This window comes from Eulemur rufifrons, chromosome 15 (assembly GCF_041146395.1).
Source record: "Eulemur rufifrons isolate Redbay chromosome 15, OSU_ERuf_1, whole genome shotgun sequence".
In the NCBI taxonomy this organism is placed as follows: Eukaryota; Metazoa; Chordata; class Mammalia; order Primates; family Lemuridae; genus Eulemur; species Eulemur rufifrons.
The window spans coordinates 52,365,390-52,383,018 of NC_090997.1; the positions used below are offsets into that span (position 1 = coordinate 52,365,390).

Here is a 17,629-nt window from a genome sequence, read left to right on the forward strand (position 1 = left end):
TTACCAATAAACTTTCCTTTTAGGTAGAAATCTAAAATCTAAAGGACAGAACTGGAAAAGCAAAGCCAAGTCCATTCATGCCACTGAATTTCTGAGCTACTTATTTATCTTCATATGCTCTTTGATATATCAGTGCATCTCTAAATCAATCTTCCAAAATCCCAATATGCAATGATAAAAATTCTGAGCATAAATGTATCAATTGCAGAATGACCTCAAAAGAAGTTCGACAAGAATGTCTAAGTGATATATTCCAAGTTGAATGACTAGTATTTCTGAGTTCACACTTAGAAAACATGAATGCTATCCAATTGGGGTACACTGTTAATATGAATAGTTCTTATGAGGTGGGCGTGGTGACTTTCACCAGTAGTCCCAGCACTTTGAGAGGCCAAGGTGGAAGGATTGCTTGTGGCCAGGAGTTTGAGACCAGCCTGGACTCACCTCCACAAAAAATAAAATAAATTAGCTGGGCATGATGCCATGTGCCTGTCGGCCCAGCTACTTGGAAGGCTGAGACAGGAAGATCATCTGAGCCTAGGAGTTCAGGGTTACAGTGAGCTAAGATGTCGCCACTACACTCCAGCCTGGGTGAAAGAGCAAGACCCTGTCTCTGGAAAAAAAAAAAAAAAGTCTTATAGATGATAGTTATAAATTGGCTTTGCTCAAGGATTTTAAATCTTTGAAATCAAAAATTTCCCAATAACTTTGACAAACTAACACTCAAATGGGGATTCCTGAGGCAACAATTACATAGTCCTCTTTCTATTAATATTTCCTACAGTTTTACCTGTTAGGGAATGATTTTAAAAAAGCCATTTGACCTGCTCCTCTGGACACAGAGTTATTCCCTGAGCATTTAAAATTACTAATGTTAGGGACAAAGAAAAGTATAGAATGATGTTTATAAAAGAATAAGGTGGTAAAAAGTGATCTGATTGGAAAAATTCATACTCTTACCTATTCTGCCTGCCCCCTCCTTATTTAGAACTACTTGCATTAGAGGTTAAACAGCTTTAACACATTAACTGCTATGTGAGTTGTATTTAATTCGTGCTAATTTTGAGCCCAGAGCCTCCTGAAGCATATGTAACTCACACATCTCTTCACCTCGGGAGCTGCAAGAACTATGTTTCAAGTTGCATATAACTCACACACAGAAAACAATTTTAAAAAAACAAAGTCTTTATTAAATTAGAAAGGATCATTTTGTTTTCAAAGTTTTTATTCTATTTTCATAATAAAACACCATGGCCCCAAGGGGGAAAGAATGTTTTTCTAGTGTGGCAGGCAATGTGTTAAAAAGCTTTAAGTTTCAAGGTCTCTATCCTGAGTGTACCCAAGTGAAAATCTATTCTCAAGACTCATCATTTCCTAACTTCAGATGAGCTCCTGTGCCACTCTCTCACTTGTCTTTTCCCCTTCCTCAATAAATCAAGATAGATCTTTCTCTCCTTCCTTCCTTCCTTCCTTCCTTCCTTCCTTCCTTCCTTCCTTCCTTCCTAACAGATTTCCAACAGCTTAATTTCCTTAAAGTCTTCCTAGAAAAGTCTCTCCTCCCTCTTCTTTCTATTAATTTCCTACGAATTCTACATGGTTCTAACAGAATGTGGTATCATTTATATGATTATAACACCTCCATTTTTAAGAAACTCTATCTGGACATATTCAAAGCTCAATAGTTAAATAGACTTCTTGAAAATGCGGACTGAATGTCTTAGTGTATTTTTTCCAACCAAGAAGAGAGTAAATATTCAGTTTGTTCTCTTACCTCAAATTATATTCACTGTTACTACAGTAGGACCTAAGCTAAGAGAATTCAGACTTCTTGAGGGTAGGGAGTTCAAATATCAGTGAGTAAATATTCAATAAATGTTGACCTGGACCAAATGCCTGCTCTCACTATATAGTTCCATAAGTGCAAAATCACGAGGTTTTAAGATGTTGGACTAAGTCTGTTCTTACACTACCTAACTCCCTGATGTTGCTTTTTCAAAACAGGATGGAATAAGAAGTGACTTTCTTTTAAAAAATGAAGAAATATGGTTTATTTTTTAAAGAATTTTCTATGGAGCAAGGCCTATTGTGTAGTTAGGATGGGGATGGGAATGGGGAAGGACCATCTTATCTTGTCTTATATTATATTTAGACTTCTGACCCAATCACCCAATGAGATACAGGTATTTTAACATTATTATATTTAATGTGCTGTTTAAAATAAACAATTAAAATATTACCAATTTTGTAATCCCTTTTGTTGTTTCTTCATTTTAGAACATACCGAAAGCCTCACAAAATGGAAATAGCCTGGCAGTTCCTAACCCCTAATAGGCCATGCTTCATGGTGCTATTATATACATATAAAACTAAATAAATATTAATAGTGAAAATGACATTTTCCATATTAATGATGAAAGTTAAAGGTACATACCTTATTTCTATTAAGTGATAAACACTTTGTGAACAAACTTTCATTTTTAAACTTTTGAAGGGAATCAAATCTATTTTCCTGCTGTCTCCAAGCCCTTAGTAACCCTCTGAGTGTGTTTGTATTCACTAGGAAGGCACATTTCTGCAGAATTAATCAAACAGAGAATTCAATGTTCCTTGCAGATAATTTGGGCCATGTTCCATTACGAACTTTCTAGTCTGAATTTTCGTTTTTTCCTGGGAAAAGACCCATGTGTTCCAAATCCTCAGTCTTTCCTCTACTTATTAGTGAAGAACAAATATTGCTGTATGCAGAATTAAGAGCAATGTGTATTTAGCAAGGCACTGTGCCGGGAACTTCATCACTAAAATAAGAGAAGGAAAAATGTGTGAGAATAACAGTTCAAATGTAGTAAATACAAACTAGCATCAAAAATATTATAAAAACCATCATAAGGCCGGGCGCGGTGGCTCACGCCTGTAATCCTAGCACTCTGGGAGGCCGAGGCGGGTGGATCGCTCGAGGTCAGGAGTTCGAGATCAGCCTGAGCAAGAGCGAGACCCCGTCTCTACTAAAAATAGAAAGAAATTATATGGACAACTAAAATATATATATACAAAAAATTAGCCGGGCATGGTGGCGCATGCCTGTAGTCCCAGCTACTCGGGAGGCTGAGGCAGTAGGATCACTTAAGCCCAGGAGTTTGAGGTTGCTGTGAGCTAGACTGACGCCACGGCACTCACTCTAGCCCAGGCAACAGAGCGAGACTCTGTCTCAAAAAAAAAAAAAAAACAAAAACCATCATAATAATTAACTAATCTTCTGGTTTTCCTAAAATTAAAATAAATGTGGAGGAAGAGAATTAGAAAATATTCAAAGTTCCTAATACATTCCAGTAAATCCAGAGATGGCAAATCTCATTTCCCGAGGAAAATCAGTGCTACTAATTTTGGTAACAATTAAAAATTCATATTCAATGCCTAATTAAAACCTTTTGAATCTATCTGTTTTATTCCTTAATAGTTTTCCTAAATTTACAACATGATCAGAATCCTTATCCTGTCATTGGCTTTATGTTTTATACTAACTTTTCTTTCATATTATAGAATGAAATTAATCTGGCAAATAAATTCTAGCTATCTTATTAATAGCTATAATGAAATAGTAGATGCTATTATTTATGCCATATACATGGTACTTTGGCTCTAGAGCCTGAAAGCACTTAATGTTGTTTTCTACCACTGATGATTTTATCTGTACTTCCACGTCTGGACAATTGCTCTACAGTAGTCACAAAGACCTAGCACTTGGTGGAATCCTACCTGCTGAGGAGTTTATTTGGCCAACTTTGGGTAGGATATTTAAATGAAGATGTTGGCCAGGCACTGTTGCTCATGCCTGTAGTCCCAGCACTTTGTGAGAACAAGGCAAGAGTATTGCCTGAGGCCAGGAGTTCATGAGACCAGCCAGGGCAACACAGCAAGACCCCATCTGTACAAAAAATAAGAACAATTAGCCAGGTGTGGTGGCGTGTGCCTATAGTTTCCGCTACTTAGGAGGCTGAGGCAGGGATTACTTGAGTCCCAGAGAGCTGTGATCATACCACTGTACTTCAGCCTGGGCAATAGAGCAAGACAATGTCTCTAAAAACATAATAAAAACAATAAAAATTTGTTAAAAATAAATGGAGATGTCCAGGACACTAAAACTAGCAAGAAAAAGAGATTTTGGAGTCATTAGCATATTTGGAGTGGTTGAAGCCACAGGTAAGAAGAATGTGGGGATTGTGTATAGTTCAGGAAGACTTTAGGATTAATGTGCAGAGCAGATATTAAGTACCCATTAAGATTTGAGGAATAAAACAATAAATTAGAAAATGACAATGTACTTGATTATTAATTTCTATTTACGTTTGAGTAAAAAAGACTGTTGTTATTTCCAACTCTGCCTCCAGACTCTATAGCAAAATAGTAAGCGATGACAGTTAGTAAAAGCCCTAGCAACCATTCATGTTTATATCCTTGAGGTGAAACCATCCCATTTCAACACGTGTCATATTCTCATTGAATTCCACATTAGCTCACGATGAATACAAGATGTTTTTCACAATCTGGCTGCTGGTTTGATGCTTTTTTTTTTTTTTTTTTTTTTTTAGCAAAATACACAGGAACTGCCAAGATGGGAGAGTAACCTTTCCTAAATCACACCAAGTGTCACCATGGCTACAAGTATATTTTCCTAAATTTGGAAATTATGGATTTTTACTTAAGAAAATATAAATTCATTCAAGTGCTTCACTCACACTGAATTGAGGCTTTATCATTTATCTTATAAACAAGATTCTGCTTTTATATACATGAATGATTTTCTTATTCACAGGTTCAAACCAAAATGACAACTGTTCAATTTGATTGCCAATACTGTACAGCGTCGCTTCTTGGGAAGAAGTACATACTGAAGGATGACAATCCATACTGTGTTTCCTGTTATGATCATATCTTTTCTAACTATTGTGAGGAGTGCAAAGAACCAATTGAGTCAGATTCCAAGGTAGGTCTAATCTCAGTTCACAGAATTCCTGCATAATAACAGCAAATAAATGCTTTGGAATGCCTCCTTTCAATTAGTGTTGACTTTTAACACTATTTCCTTGCTACCGGATATAAGGATCTTGAAAGTCACCATTAATCAGTCATTACGCTTAGCACTATGAAATATAACATATGCTTTTTAATCCTCACATAATCTTATGAGGTAGTTTAAGATGCTAAAGATTAAAGAGGTTAAGTTATTTGCACAAAGTTACATAGCTAGAATATTAAGTCGTTTCTAGAATGACAAGAGTATAAATAAATACATAAATAATGAGAGGGATAAGGATTCAAAATCTATGTTTTCTGACTTAAAAATTAGCCTCATTTCTACTAAACCCCATTGTGCCCATTACTCCTACAATACTCATTATTTTTTTCCTTTCTTCCTTTCTTCTTCTTATTTCTTTTTTGCCTTTACTTTAGTAGGGTGGTGTTATTTTTTGTTTGTTTATAGTTCATAAAAGGAACATAGGGAAAATTTGAAGAAATAGCAAAGAATTTCATTTATTTTCCAGCTGCCTTTAGTGACCCTTCAAGAAAGCCCCAGGCTCTGGCTTTTAATTACCCCAGAGAATCTCCTCTCTACGGGTATCAGTATCAATAACAACTTTCCCTCAAGCTACTAGCATAACCTACTGGCACTGGAGGCCCAGGAGTGTTTAATTTTGTCATAAAAATGGGCTGTTTTGTCACAAACACATTTAATTAACTTTTATTTACTGTCCCAAAGGATCTCTGTTACAAAGACCGGCACTGGCACGAAGGATGCTTCAAGTGCACTAAATGCAATCACTCTTTGGTGGAAAAGCCCTTTGCCGCCAAGGACGAGCGCCTGCTGTGCACGGACTGCTACTCTAACGAGTGCTCCTCCAGGTGCTTCCACTGCAAGAAGACCATCATGCCCGGTAAGATCTCCAGGGAGCTCTGGTCTCTCCGTGAAGCCGCGAGGCAGTTCAGCAAGTGCCAGCACGTGAGGCGTGCAGCGGCTCACAATACCCTGGTTTCCAGAAAGTCCTCCTTTTCATTCTATCTTGAGCTCCTTTAGTGTACTTTAGAAATAAAAAGATCGTTCATCATTATTCTTGAATAGGTAAATTACAGTGTTCTGTGTATTTTCATAAAACCTAACTTACAGAAACATTTCAAACCAGAACCTGAGCCATAGAATGATAAAATTCAGACCCATAACACCACATTAAACACCCTCCCCTAAGCATAACCAATGACAGCAGAAAGAATGATTCATGATAGGAGATGGGGGCCAACTGTCATTTTGTAGTTCAATGCAAACTGGTTTGAGGGTCAGTCATTGTTATTCTCTCTTAGGGAAGGCAAGGATCCATGGGAATCATTTCACTTTTAGCAAGCACTAATTCTCTATATTTTGATTCTCTTCTCAATCCCTATGGACAGCTGCATAAGAACATAATTCATTCTCTCTCTCTCTCTCTCATTTTCTTATTATGGATTCAAAGAATTTTTAGGAGACCATAACTGTGCAATATAAATCTCAGGAGTTGTGACCTGGGCATTTCTAATATCCCTGTAATGATGATTATGGCTTAATTTATCTAAACCACATGCAGCCATTCAATGTCTCTACTTAAAGCACTTTCACATCTCCAAAGTGCAGCTTATGCAGGGCTTGAAAGCGCTTTCAGTGAAAGAATGATTTGCCACCATCACAGCTGAGCTCTAGTAACCTCTATTTTCCCAGATGATATTTCTGAAACTGACTAAATACTTTTTCTAAAAGAACTATTTATCACCTAACTTTAAAAAACTATTTTTTAATTAATTTGATCTATGTGTGCTTAAAATAAAATTATGCTTGACGTGTACTAATAGGTTCTTACTTTCGGAGTACAGGTTCCCGCAAAATGGAATTTAAGGGAAACTACTGGCATGAAACCTGCTTTGTGTGTGAGCATTGCCGACAGCCAATAGGAACAAAGCCTTTGATCTCCAAAGAGAGCGGCAATTATTGTGTGATGTGTTTTGAGAAGCAGTTTGCTCACTACTGCAACTTTTGTAAGAAGGTAATTATCTAAAGAGGATGAAGCCTGTGGAAACTTCCAGCTCATTGCTTTTTAGCTGCACCATATATAACCATCACGTTATATCTGTATTTACACATTCATGTTAGTTTTTAATTCCAACAAGGTCCACAACCACTATCTGTCATAAGATGAAGATGACTATCTTTTTTTTTTCAGCCATAAAATTCCATCCACATGCATTTAATATTCCAAACAGCTCAAGTGACTTGATATTCCAGTTTCATTTACTGCTTTTATACAAGATTTCACATATTCTGGGAGAGGGCACACATCTATCTTTGACTTTTAAATACAGAATGTTTCTTGGAAAATAATTTTTGATCTATTCAATATTAACTATTTTGGAGAAATATGGATTTGCCTCACAGAATGACTGAGGCAACTGATTTAACAGTGTTTAACTCCTCACGTTATGTCTCAGCAATGCAAATGTCTCCTTGTCTTGACACTTCAGTATTTCCAAGAGTAGATGGGTAGGCTCAAGAGAGCGCCAAGATCATGAGGGAAATTTAGTGGATGCAAAGACAGAAGGAAGACTAAGATCTGCAAGTGCCTTCACTTCCAGTTCTAGAGCATCATGTAGGGCCTTCTGACTTGGTTTCCCATTCAAAATCCATTTTCTAATAGGATAAAAAGTCATTTTTTTTTTAAGTAAACTTTGTCCAATTCTTCTTTATCTTCTAAACTTTAATGTGAAAAAGTAGCTCGTGTCTATCATTTTGATGAAGCTGTCTGTGTTCCATAAAATACATATGGATGTTCTGGAAGGAATCCTTGACCTGTGAGGAATCATAAGTTTGAAATGACACTATGAATTGTGATGAGAAAGCTGAATCATGAAAATACACTGAATTAGTATAGTGGTTTCTAAGTATTTTTGATCCATGGGCTACTCTGGCAGATCTCTTAAGACCATTTGTATACGTGTGTCTGGACAGCTGGAAGTCTCACGACTACTCTCTACAGGTACATATACACATACACACACAGCTACAGTAGTTTTCTATACTTATTAACAATGCCAGTACTGTATTTACAGAGACATCAGTACACTATCCTAAGTTATAATTATTAAATTACACCATAGTGATGACTGAGAATTACAATAGCTAATAACATGAGATGAAATCATCTTATACCCAGAGACCTCCATTACTCTACCAGAAACACTGACTTAGAAAATGACTTTACAAGCAGCTGTCAACCCCCATGACCCTGTAACAAATGAAGCTCCAAAGAATTACCAGAGTCAATGACGTGCACTTAAAAACATGCTGGAAATAAAATGAATAGTTTCATCTCACTGTTTTGAGAAACAACTAAGTGGGCCAATTTTAGGCTTCATTTCTTAAAGACTTAAGCTAAAATTAATGAGACTTATGAGAATTATCTTAAAATCATTTATTGGACACAATATAAAGTCTCTTTTAATGCTATAAAAGTTTAAGAAAGTAACTCCTCTAGTACATCACTGCTGAACACTCTCTGGGCCAAAGTGCTGGCATTTCCCAGGTTATAGGAGCTTGACTATATTTAGGATATGATCTGAAGTCATCAAAAATTTGTGAAATATTTATATTGGGTAGCAGACAGATCGTGACATGCCAGATTATTTTCTATTTCATTTTTAAAACCACAAGTCTTTTAAGGAAAGCTGGATATAAATGGTTTTGATCAAGATGATCCAAGCTAAACAATTTTTTTCAACCCAAAGCAAAGAACAAACAATGAAAAATAAAAAAGCAAAAGCTAATTGACAACCAGGTCCTTAGAACCTTTTCCCATAGATTTTGTTACACTAAAATTTATTTTCTACTAAAAAACAAGTGACATCAAACTACAAGTGATTTCAATTCAAACTCCTCAGGGTTCAAAAAGAATTAAATGTATTATTCTCTGATTCTTTGTCTGTCACCTATGAGCGCAAAATCCTAATTGCCTCCACTTTATCAGGGAAGAAACTTGTTCTAAATCCTGGGATAAATCAGTGGCAAAAACCGAGCTTAGATATTAGACTTCATCCTAAGCTTCCTACCTCTTCAAAAGGAATATAATCACAAGCCAACTATTTTTAATGTTCCAGAGTTTCTTCTCCCTAATTAAACAGTCTTTGGTGTATATATCAAGTTTGATTTTGCTGTGAGTACATTTTTTAAGTTTCAAATCTTTTAAGCATTGCCTGCTAATCATTAGACCAAACAAATCAAAGGAATCACGAATTCTCCTGTGCCTGCTATAAAGCATTTGAAGTCAGTAGGGGGTATTTTAAATTGCTTTCCTTGACACACACCATCATGTTTCCCATTTGCTTATGCAGAATAGTACGCTTTTTTCCTCTAGGGAAAAATAACTTTTATATCAAATATTTTTAATTTCTACGGTATTTGTTATAAGATTAAAAATATCTTTACAATAGTTTTTTCAAACATTTATATCACAAACAACACTTCTGAGTTTGTAAATAATAAGATGGCTTAAAATAGGCTCTGCATTTTCACTAACTAGTTAATTTGAATATAAATTTATAGGAACCATCTCAGATATCCCATTGCTTTAGTAATTATAAGGCATTTATATGAATGCATTCCAGGTTCCACAGCAACTCCAGGAGCTCAATAGCCATGGGTTTGAAAGATAATATGACTTAAAGCTAGCTTCACAAGAAGATTTGCCCAATATTTATCCATCTGAATAATAATAAAGATCTTCATAAAATCTTAATAAAGATTTCTGACCTTTTTAAAAAGTAGAATCCCTTGATTAAACTGATTTAGAAAAAGGTATATTATCTTATGGAAAACTAATAACCATCTCTGGCAAAACCTTATCACGCCATACCTTAAGGCTCAATGTACAACCAAGTTTCCTTACTTCGAGTCCTGAATCCAGTAGCACCCCATTGCTAGATGCAATATGGAATTGCTTTCCAGAGACTTTTTGTCCTTTGGTATTTATTAATTCATTCAATGAGGACTTATCAACTGCTTATCTGTGCAAAGTAACCTTGGCCAGTATTATATTAATTGTTAAGCACACAGACTGTGGAGTCAGACTGTGTAGGTTTGAATCCTAACTCTCTGAGGCCATGGCAAGTAACTTAATGACTCTCACCCTCAGTAGTTGCTCACCTGTACAGGGGGAAGGATTATAGTCTCTACAGTTAAGAGGTGCTGAGAATATTCAAAAGAGGTCATCCCTTAGCACAATGAGTGATTACTAGCCAGTGATGGTGCTTACCAATTCCATTGGGGGATGCTACTGCTGGATATTGTCAGACCCAGAGTAAAGCTTTCATGAAGAAGTAGAATTTTTTAGCATCCTGGAAAGCTAGATATGGACATAGAAAATAGCTCTAATGGCAGATCTTTGAAGACCAAAATAAGAAAAGTCAGGGAAGTATGAGGAAGTGAATCAGGGACTTGATTTTCTTTCCCTAAGTCTAATATGGTCCTACCTTTTTTCCACTCCACTGTAGGAAAAAAATTAGACTAATTTTCATTTCTTGCCTGTTCTAGGTAATTTCTTTCCAATTTTAGCATATGTGCTACCGAAGTGAGCACAGTTTTAGGTAATTTCTATAGCCTTTGGCTTCTCACATTGATTCAGAAAACAGAAGTTTTTAAGGAAAAGAACATCCTAACACAAGATGATACAGTAGCCCAAAGCATCAGCTGCGGACATAGAAGAGAATCATGAAATGATCTCAATTGTAATGGCTGCCATGGTCATTGCCTTTTTTGTGATCCTTCCATAGGTGATAACTTCAGGTGGGATAACATTTCATGACCAGCTATGGCATAAAGAGTGTTTTCTGTGTAGTGGCTGTAGGAAAGAGCTCTGCGAAGAAGAGTTTATGTCCAGAGATGACTATCCATTCTGCTTGGACTGCTACCACCATCTTTTTGCCAAAAAGTGTGCAGCCTGTTCCAAATCTATCACTGGTGAGTTCTTCAGTTCAATATGATCACACCATGAGACACTTAGGACTATGTACAATGCTGTCTAGATAATTTAGGAAATGCAAGTCAAAATGGAAATCTTTCGTTTATGTTTCCTTTTGAGATAAACATAACTGGGTGCTCATGTATAAGTATAAATATAACATGGACCCCCTCAAGGAAAGCACAGGGTATAATTTTGGTGGCTATACTCTGTAAAGGGTAATTACATTCTAAACCTAATGGCACTGGACTCTTCAGTAAAGTAACAGATTGAGAAAGAAGGAGAACAGAAAGAGCAGAGATCAGAGAAGATCTTCACAAGGAGACCTGCTCTCAGCTTCATTAAGGATTTGAGTGAGAGGAAGGGTTACTAATAAATCAGAATCCTCCCTAATTCCAAAATAGGGCCAATCATCCTTAAGATAGAAAAGGTTTTAATTAAATGCAACTACTGTACAGAACATCTGAAGCTGTAATTCAGGTAGCATAGGTCAGGCATTAATTAAACTTCATTTTAAGATGCTTCTAACAAATGTATTATTCTCTTTTCTCTCTATTCACTTGCAATTACAAAGCACATTTATGTATAGATGAAAAAAACAAGATAGAATTTTACTGAAGAAAAATACATGTGACATGGTTTGAAAATCACACAATGATAAATTGATCCATGTTAAATAGGTTTTCAAGGTAAAAAAAAAAAATACATATATTCCTCAGAGACATTTCTAAAATCCTATAATAAAGGAACTGGAGCTAGCATGACACTTGAGAAACCCAGCAACTATTCTTTTTGGCAGTTTATAGTCATTGAAGGTGGCAGAACTGTATTTTTACTCTCTATCCCTGGTATTCTTAATTATATTTCATTTTCTAATTCATTTTACATAACATAGAATTAAAGATTATTTTATTCATTTCCTCCTCCTTCATCTTCAAATATATAAGAAAATAAAAAGTGAAACTTCATGCATCTTCCAACCAAAGGAAAGAGTTTCACTGCAAACCCCAATTTGGCAGGATTCCTCTGACTTGCAAAGGGAGTCACCTGGACAAACAGCACAGTGCTGTTTGTCTATCCAGGGGCACCATGTTTGTCAGAATCTCACACTGGCCCATGGGCTACATCTGGCCAGCAGGCGGGTTATGTTTGGCCTGCAATGTTTGGAAACAAATAATGTAAAATCCATCTCTGTAGCCAAAAGTAAATGAAGAACCTGCCATGGGTGAGCAGACTGCCTCCACATTCTCCAGCAGGGTTGCTGTCACATGGTGCTGGGTGGCTACCCCATTGCATGGGGTATGCCCTCTCTGTTCCTCACACCCTGTCTCTTTTGCTCAGTTACGTCACCTCCTGGTGGGGGTAGGTCTTGCAAGGGCTTGGATTAGGAATTCCAGCCCACTGGGCTCCAGAACCCATACTCTAAACCACTCTGCCTCCTGCCTTCTACGCCTTAGGCAACTCCTACAGCCAAGAGAACAAACCACCATCTCCGCTGAATTTAGTTAGAAAATGGGACTTCCAGGTATGCAACAGTTCCTGGGGCTCCAGAATCACCTTAGTGAAATCTGCAATCACAGTCAATCTATTCCGACAACAACACTTTTCTTGAATTGGATCAGAACAAAAAGGGGCTTTAATGAGGAAATGAGAAAGTTAAACAACTCAAAGTGTGTTTCAAAGTTCTCTGGGGACCCAAGTAACTAATACCAATCTTCAAAACGCCTACACAAGCTCTGAACTTGAGTTTCAATTCTGATCCATTGCAGATTCATGTCTCTAAGTGAATTTTCTGATAGATTGTTCCAGATTCAATCACTGAGCTCAGCTTTTTAAAGTTTAAACGAAAAAATAACTTTGTTCTGCACAAAAACATGAGGATGATCAAGAACAAAAGATCTGACCCAAAAGTAACCCAAATGCAGTATTACATTTTAACTTAGAATAGTCAGTCTAAAGGGAACGTCTCATAATTATCTTAATCCTCTTTTGGCTTTGTGATTGAGACCCCAGAGACTGAAATGTTTGCAAAGCCTTCCAACTCACTTTAATATATCTTGATTCGATTGTTAGATATCTATAGGCCATGCAATAGTGCTTCTTTAAAATTGAGCTATCTGAGCTAATGTACCATAGGAAATTCTGATACTGCCATATATTTACATTCAGAAAGTTGAGCATTCATGCAAACATTACATCACCTTAAGAAGCTTTGTATTGTTGGATACAAAATTTCAGTTAGGAGGAATAAGTTCAAGAGATCTATCCTGCAACATGGTGACTATAGTTATTAAATAGTAACTATGTATCATAAATACTTGAAAACTGCTAAGAGAGAAGATTTTGAATGTTCTCACCACAAAAAAATGATAAGCATGTGAGGTAATGAACACATTAATTGGCTTGATTTAGCCATTCCACGATGTATATATATATATGTCAAAACATCATGCTATATCTATACTTCATATATATATTTGCCAATTAAAAATGAATTTTAAAAAGAAGGTATCTGTGTTAGAATGTTTTCAAAATACTATTTTGTATTAACTAAATCTGTCTGTAAATCATCAGGTGTAATTTTTTTAAACCCATCACAATGAACTTGCTTCATTTGAACAACCTCCAGGTATAATTTTTCCAGGTATAAATTTTTTCTCCTCCTTTAAGATAGGATTAACCTCTCAAACTATCAGGGATAATTGAAACAGGTTGATTAGTGAAAAGCATTCTGGACTGGGGGAGTAAAAGACTTGGGTCTTCCTGTGCCCCTCACTTCTGTGTCACCCTGGGTACATAGCTCACCTAAAGATCCTCATTTGCCTCATTTGCAAAAAGAGGAGTTGTACAGGATCACATATTAGCTTTCTTCCATATCTGTTTATTTTGAGGAAAAGGAGTTTCAAATGTTGTAGTTTCTTCAGAGAGAGATGCTAAGGTTCCTGATTATATATTTTACAAAAGATGAAGTCAAACATAATTCTATGAGGTTAAAAGCAGAGGCTCTAAAGGCAGACAGCCTGGGCTTGGATCCCAGATCTGCCACTTACTAGCTGGGCAACATTGGGCAAGTGGTTAAACTTCTTTGTTCCTCAGTTTTTGTCTGCACAGTGGGAGATGATGTTAATGTCTACCCCATGAAGGTAAGGTGAGGGCTATATAAGGCAATGCATACACAGGGCTTGGACCAGCGACTGGCACATATTCAAGCACTCAACAAATGCTACCTCTTATTCTACTGACTTGTCAGAAACCTATGCAAACGGATAAAATAGGCACCAGAGACCTGTTTTCTGGATAGCTTTCTTATTGCAAACTCTCATGACCTAAGAGAGTAAACATATCCAAATTTGGAACAATTTACAAACATCTCACATGTTCAGTCAGTCCTTTCTTAAAGTCTTGCTGCCAGATGCTTCTATTTTTTTCTTCTTTGCAAAATTCTAGAAGAATTACATTTGCCACTTATACAAGTTTTACTAATAAAATAAAAAAAACTGAGCATCAAAATGCTAGGCGTGAAATAATTGGTTTTATGAACAGATATGATTTATATATATATATAGAACATTACTCTTGCAGTCAGCTTATTAATGTTTTGAATAACATTAAGGGAATTAATTGGTACATAATTGATTTACACTTATTAGAAAATAATGATGATAGCATCATAGATAAGCAAGCTATAAATTTAATCAAGGAAAGTAGAGGAATTTGATGCAAATTTCTCCATGAACCACTAAATTATATATAAAGGTATCAAATAAAGTTTTCAGGATGGAAATAAGAGGTTATTATCATATATAAGAAGTTTATCTGAAATAGAATGATTATTCACCCTTTTGCTTCACTGTTTCAAATGGAGTATTTGGAAATTATATGCTAATCAGCAGGTGAACTATTTTAGCTTCACTCTGTGGATGATAAGCAAATCAGAGGAAGTCCATAGCACTGAGATCACTTGGAGAATACGTCAAATAAATAAAGATCCAAGCCTAGGGCATCTCAACCTCTTCCCAATCCCTAGACCTTTTCTCTGTTTCTAAAACTTCTCAAAATCAGTTTCTTGAACTGCACTCTGGAGTCAGAGAGACAGAGATCAGAGCCTCACTGAAGATTCAAATTCTACTACTTTTTAAAGAAACAGTATGGTTCAGGTGAGGCTCAAGTTAAAGTGGTAAGGGCTGACGAAGTACTTAGAAACTAATCACTGGACAGTGTGGCCTCAGTGGCTAGAGTGATTGGATTCACAGATCTTTGTTGCAACCCTAAGCTGAAGTTGTCTCTGAGCAGGGTAATAAGGGCATTGTATTAAGATGGTTGTATGACAGTCTGGATGAAATCCTCTGTTTGGGCTTTCTGGCAATCGTGTTCCAAACCCTATGATCAGGGGACTCAGTCTATGTAAAATTAAGCATGAAAAATGAAGGAAGCTCAGAAGAGAACTAAAAGTCATTAAAACATCAGACACCAGGTTAGGAAGTGTACATTTATTTCATCTTATCTTTATTTTTCAGCTAAGAAAACTTAAGGTCACACAGAGAGAAAAAGCAACAATATTCATACTTAGATATCTCTGACTTGAAAACCTATGCCCTCTTCCCACTACACTACATTGTATTTCCTTATCTATCTTATATAATCCTTATCTGTTTCCAAAAATATGTGGTTTTTATATCCAGATTCTACCTACTTCTGTAGATTATGGCAGAGTTTGCCTGGGAATCTGCTTGGGTGGCGTAGGTGGAACTTGCCTAGGACTGACATTCCCAGTTGGACACAGTGATGGGGGCAGCATTCTTTGCGGGGTTATTCGCCTCTAGGTGGTCTTGCTCATGGCTATATCTCCAGTTTCTAGAGAATTACCTGATAGAATGTTCAATCTATTCCTGAAAGGATAGCTTACTCTTTTTCTCCAATTTCTTTACAGGTCTCAGAGGTGCCAAGTTTATCTGCTTTCAAGACCGCCAGTGGCATAGCGAATGCTTTAACTGTGGGAAGTGCTCTGTCTCCTTGGTGGGCGAAGGCTTCCTGACCCAGAACGATGAAATCTTCTGCCGCAAATGTGGCTCCGAGGCAGACACTGACATCTAGAAGGAGACGGTGTTTCTTCACCTGTACTCCACTTGTCCTTTATTGTCACTAAATCTAAAACTCAGTTGATGTCATATTTTTGACTTAAATTTTAGAAAACAGTAGTGTAAAGTTTATAGTAGAAGAGTTTTGCACACATTCTGATAGAACTGTATGCTAAGGGCACGAAAAAGCACAGTCCAACATAAATTAATATATGCTAAATCACAAAGGGACCTCTCCTTGCAAAATACTGCACTCTGCTGTTAGAAACATAGGAAATTATCTCTTCATAATCAAGTATATGACTTATACCTAGGAGTTGTGAATGTAATTACTGAAAATGATGTTTTTCAAACCTGCAGAGTAAAAGAAAAACTAGGAGACCAAATTGAGAGTTATACGTGAGACTAATGTTTGCATTCTTAGCTAGCTAGTTATATATAATGCAATAGATTGGCTAAATGGTAGAAGTGAATTGATCAGGGAAGTGATTAGCAATCATCACATTTAAGACTTGTGTCACCTTTTAATCATTCTTTTGTTGTTCACACATACTGACTTTAGAATTGAAAAACAAAGCTGCAATTTGCCTGCATACACATTGTTTCCACAGCTGGTTGGTTCCTGTGTTTAATCAATGGAATTCGAAAAGTGTGGAGCCTATGGCTCTCATACTCTGCATAAGTATAAGGGGATCATTTCTACCTATGGGTAGCCAAAGCATGGGTTTCAACACATTTTGTATTAAATGTATTTTCAAAGCCCACAATGATTTTTCTAAACGCTTACAGATTCCGTGAAATAAAAGTCTATTCTTTCAAGTGGAGCTAACCAGGATAATCCTTGTCCCCAGAGGCAAACCTTTAAAGTAAATAGATCATTAAATCATCACTTGTGGAAATGAGTTTTAGGGAAGGGATTGAGTGTTGGAACATGACTTTCATCCAGATATCTAAAGACATAATAGAATGCATAATTAGCTCTGTGCCTCATGCATTTTGCCTTCTAAAATTACATAGATGATTAATGGGCAGACATAAAAGTGGGCTTTAAAGAAATCTAATAATAATAAGAACTGAAAAAGAAGAATTCACTGCTGATAATTCAGGACCTGCAAAGCAGCACAATAGAGAAATGTGGGCTGCAAAGGAGCCCTCCCCGCTGCTCCCCCACACCTGTGCCGCCCACCTTACCCCCAGCCAACCACGCCCCAGATGCAATCTGCTGCAACAGCCATCCAACCAATCCGTCAGCGCTTATTGTCACAAAGGAAGTAACAACCTTAGTGAAAAGTCTATCACCCTATCTTTATCTAACTTAGACCAGACTTCAACTGGTGATGACCCTACCTAGCTGCCCCTGGACGATATTTTCCACATAATTTGGGACAAATGGAAAGCAACCTCTGGTCTCCATGGTCAGTTATCACACTTGGTTAGAGCGTCTCTTAGGTGGGGTAGAGGGAGGTCAGGAGAAGAAACCCACATAGATATAACATATTTATAAGTGTCTACTCTCACATTATT

The 17,629-nt window shown here is 36.7% G+C and overlaps 1 protein-coding gene across 1 annotated transcript in view; it reads left to right on the forward strand.

Moving 5' to 3' along the window:
- Positions 1-16,121, forward strand: part of FHL5 (four and a half LIM domains 5) — a 35,752-nt gene extending 19,631 nt beyond the window's left edge. The window contains exons 2-6 of the mRNA XM_069488496.1: positions 4,811-4,981; positions 5,756-5,930; positions 6,895-7,064; positions 10,840-11,026; positions 15,958-16,121. Of these exons, the coding sequence (XP_069344597.1) occupies positions 4,823-4,981; positions 5,756-5,930; positions 6,895-7,064; positions 10,840-11,026; positions 15,958-16,121 (855 nt within the window). The 5' untranslated portion in view covers positions 4,811-4,822. The remainder of the gene's footprint in view (positions 1-4,810; positions 4,982-5,755; positions 5,931-6,894; positions 7,065-10,839; positions 11,027-15,957) is intronic.
- The last annotated feature ends 1,508 nt before the right edge of the window (positions 16,122-17,629 follow it).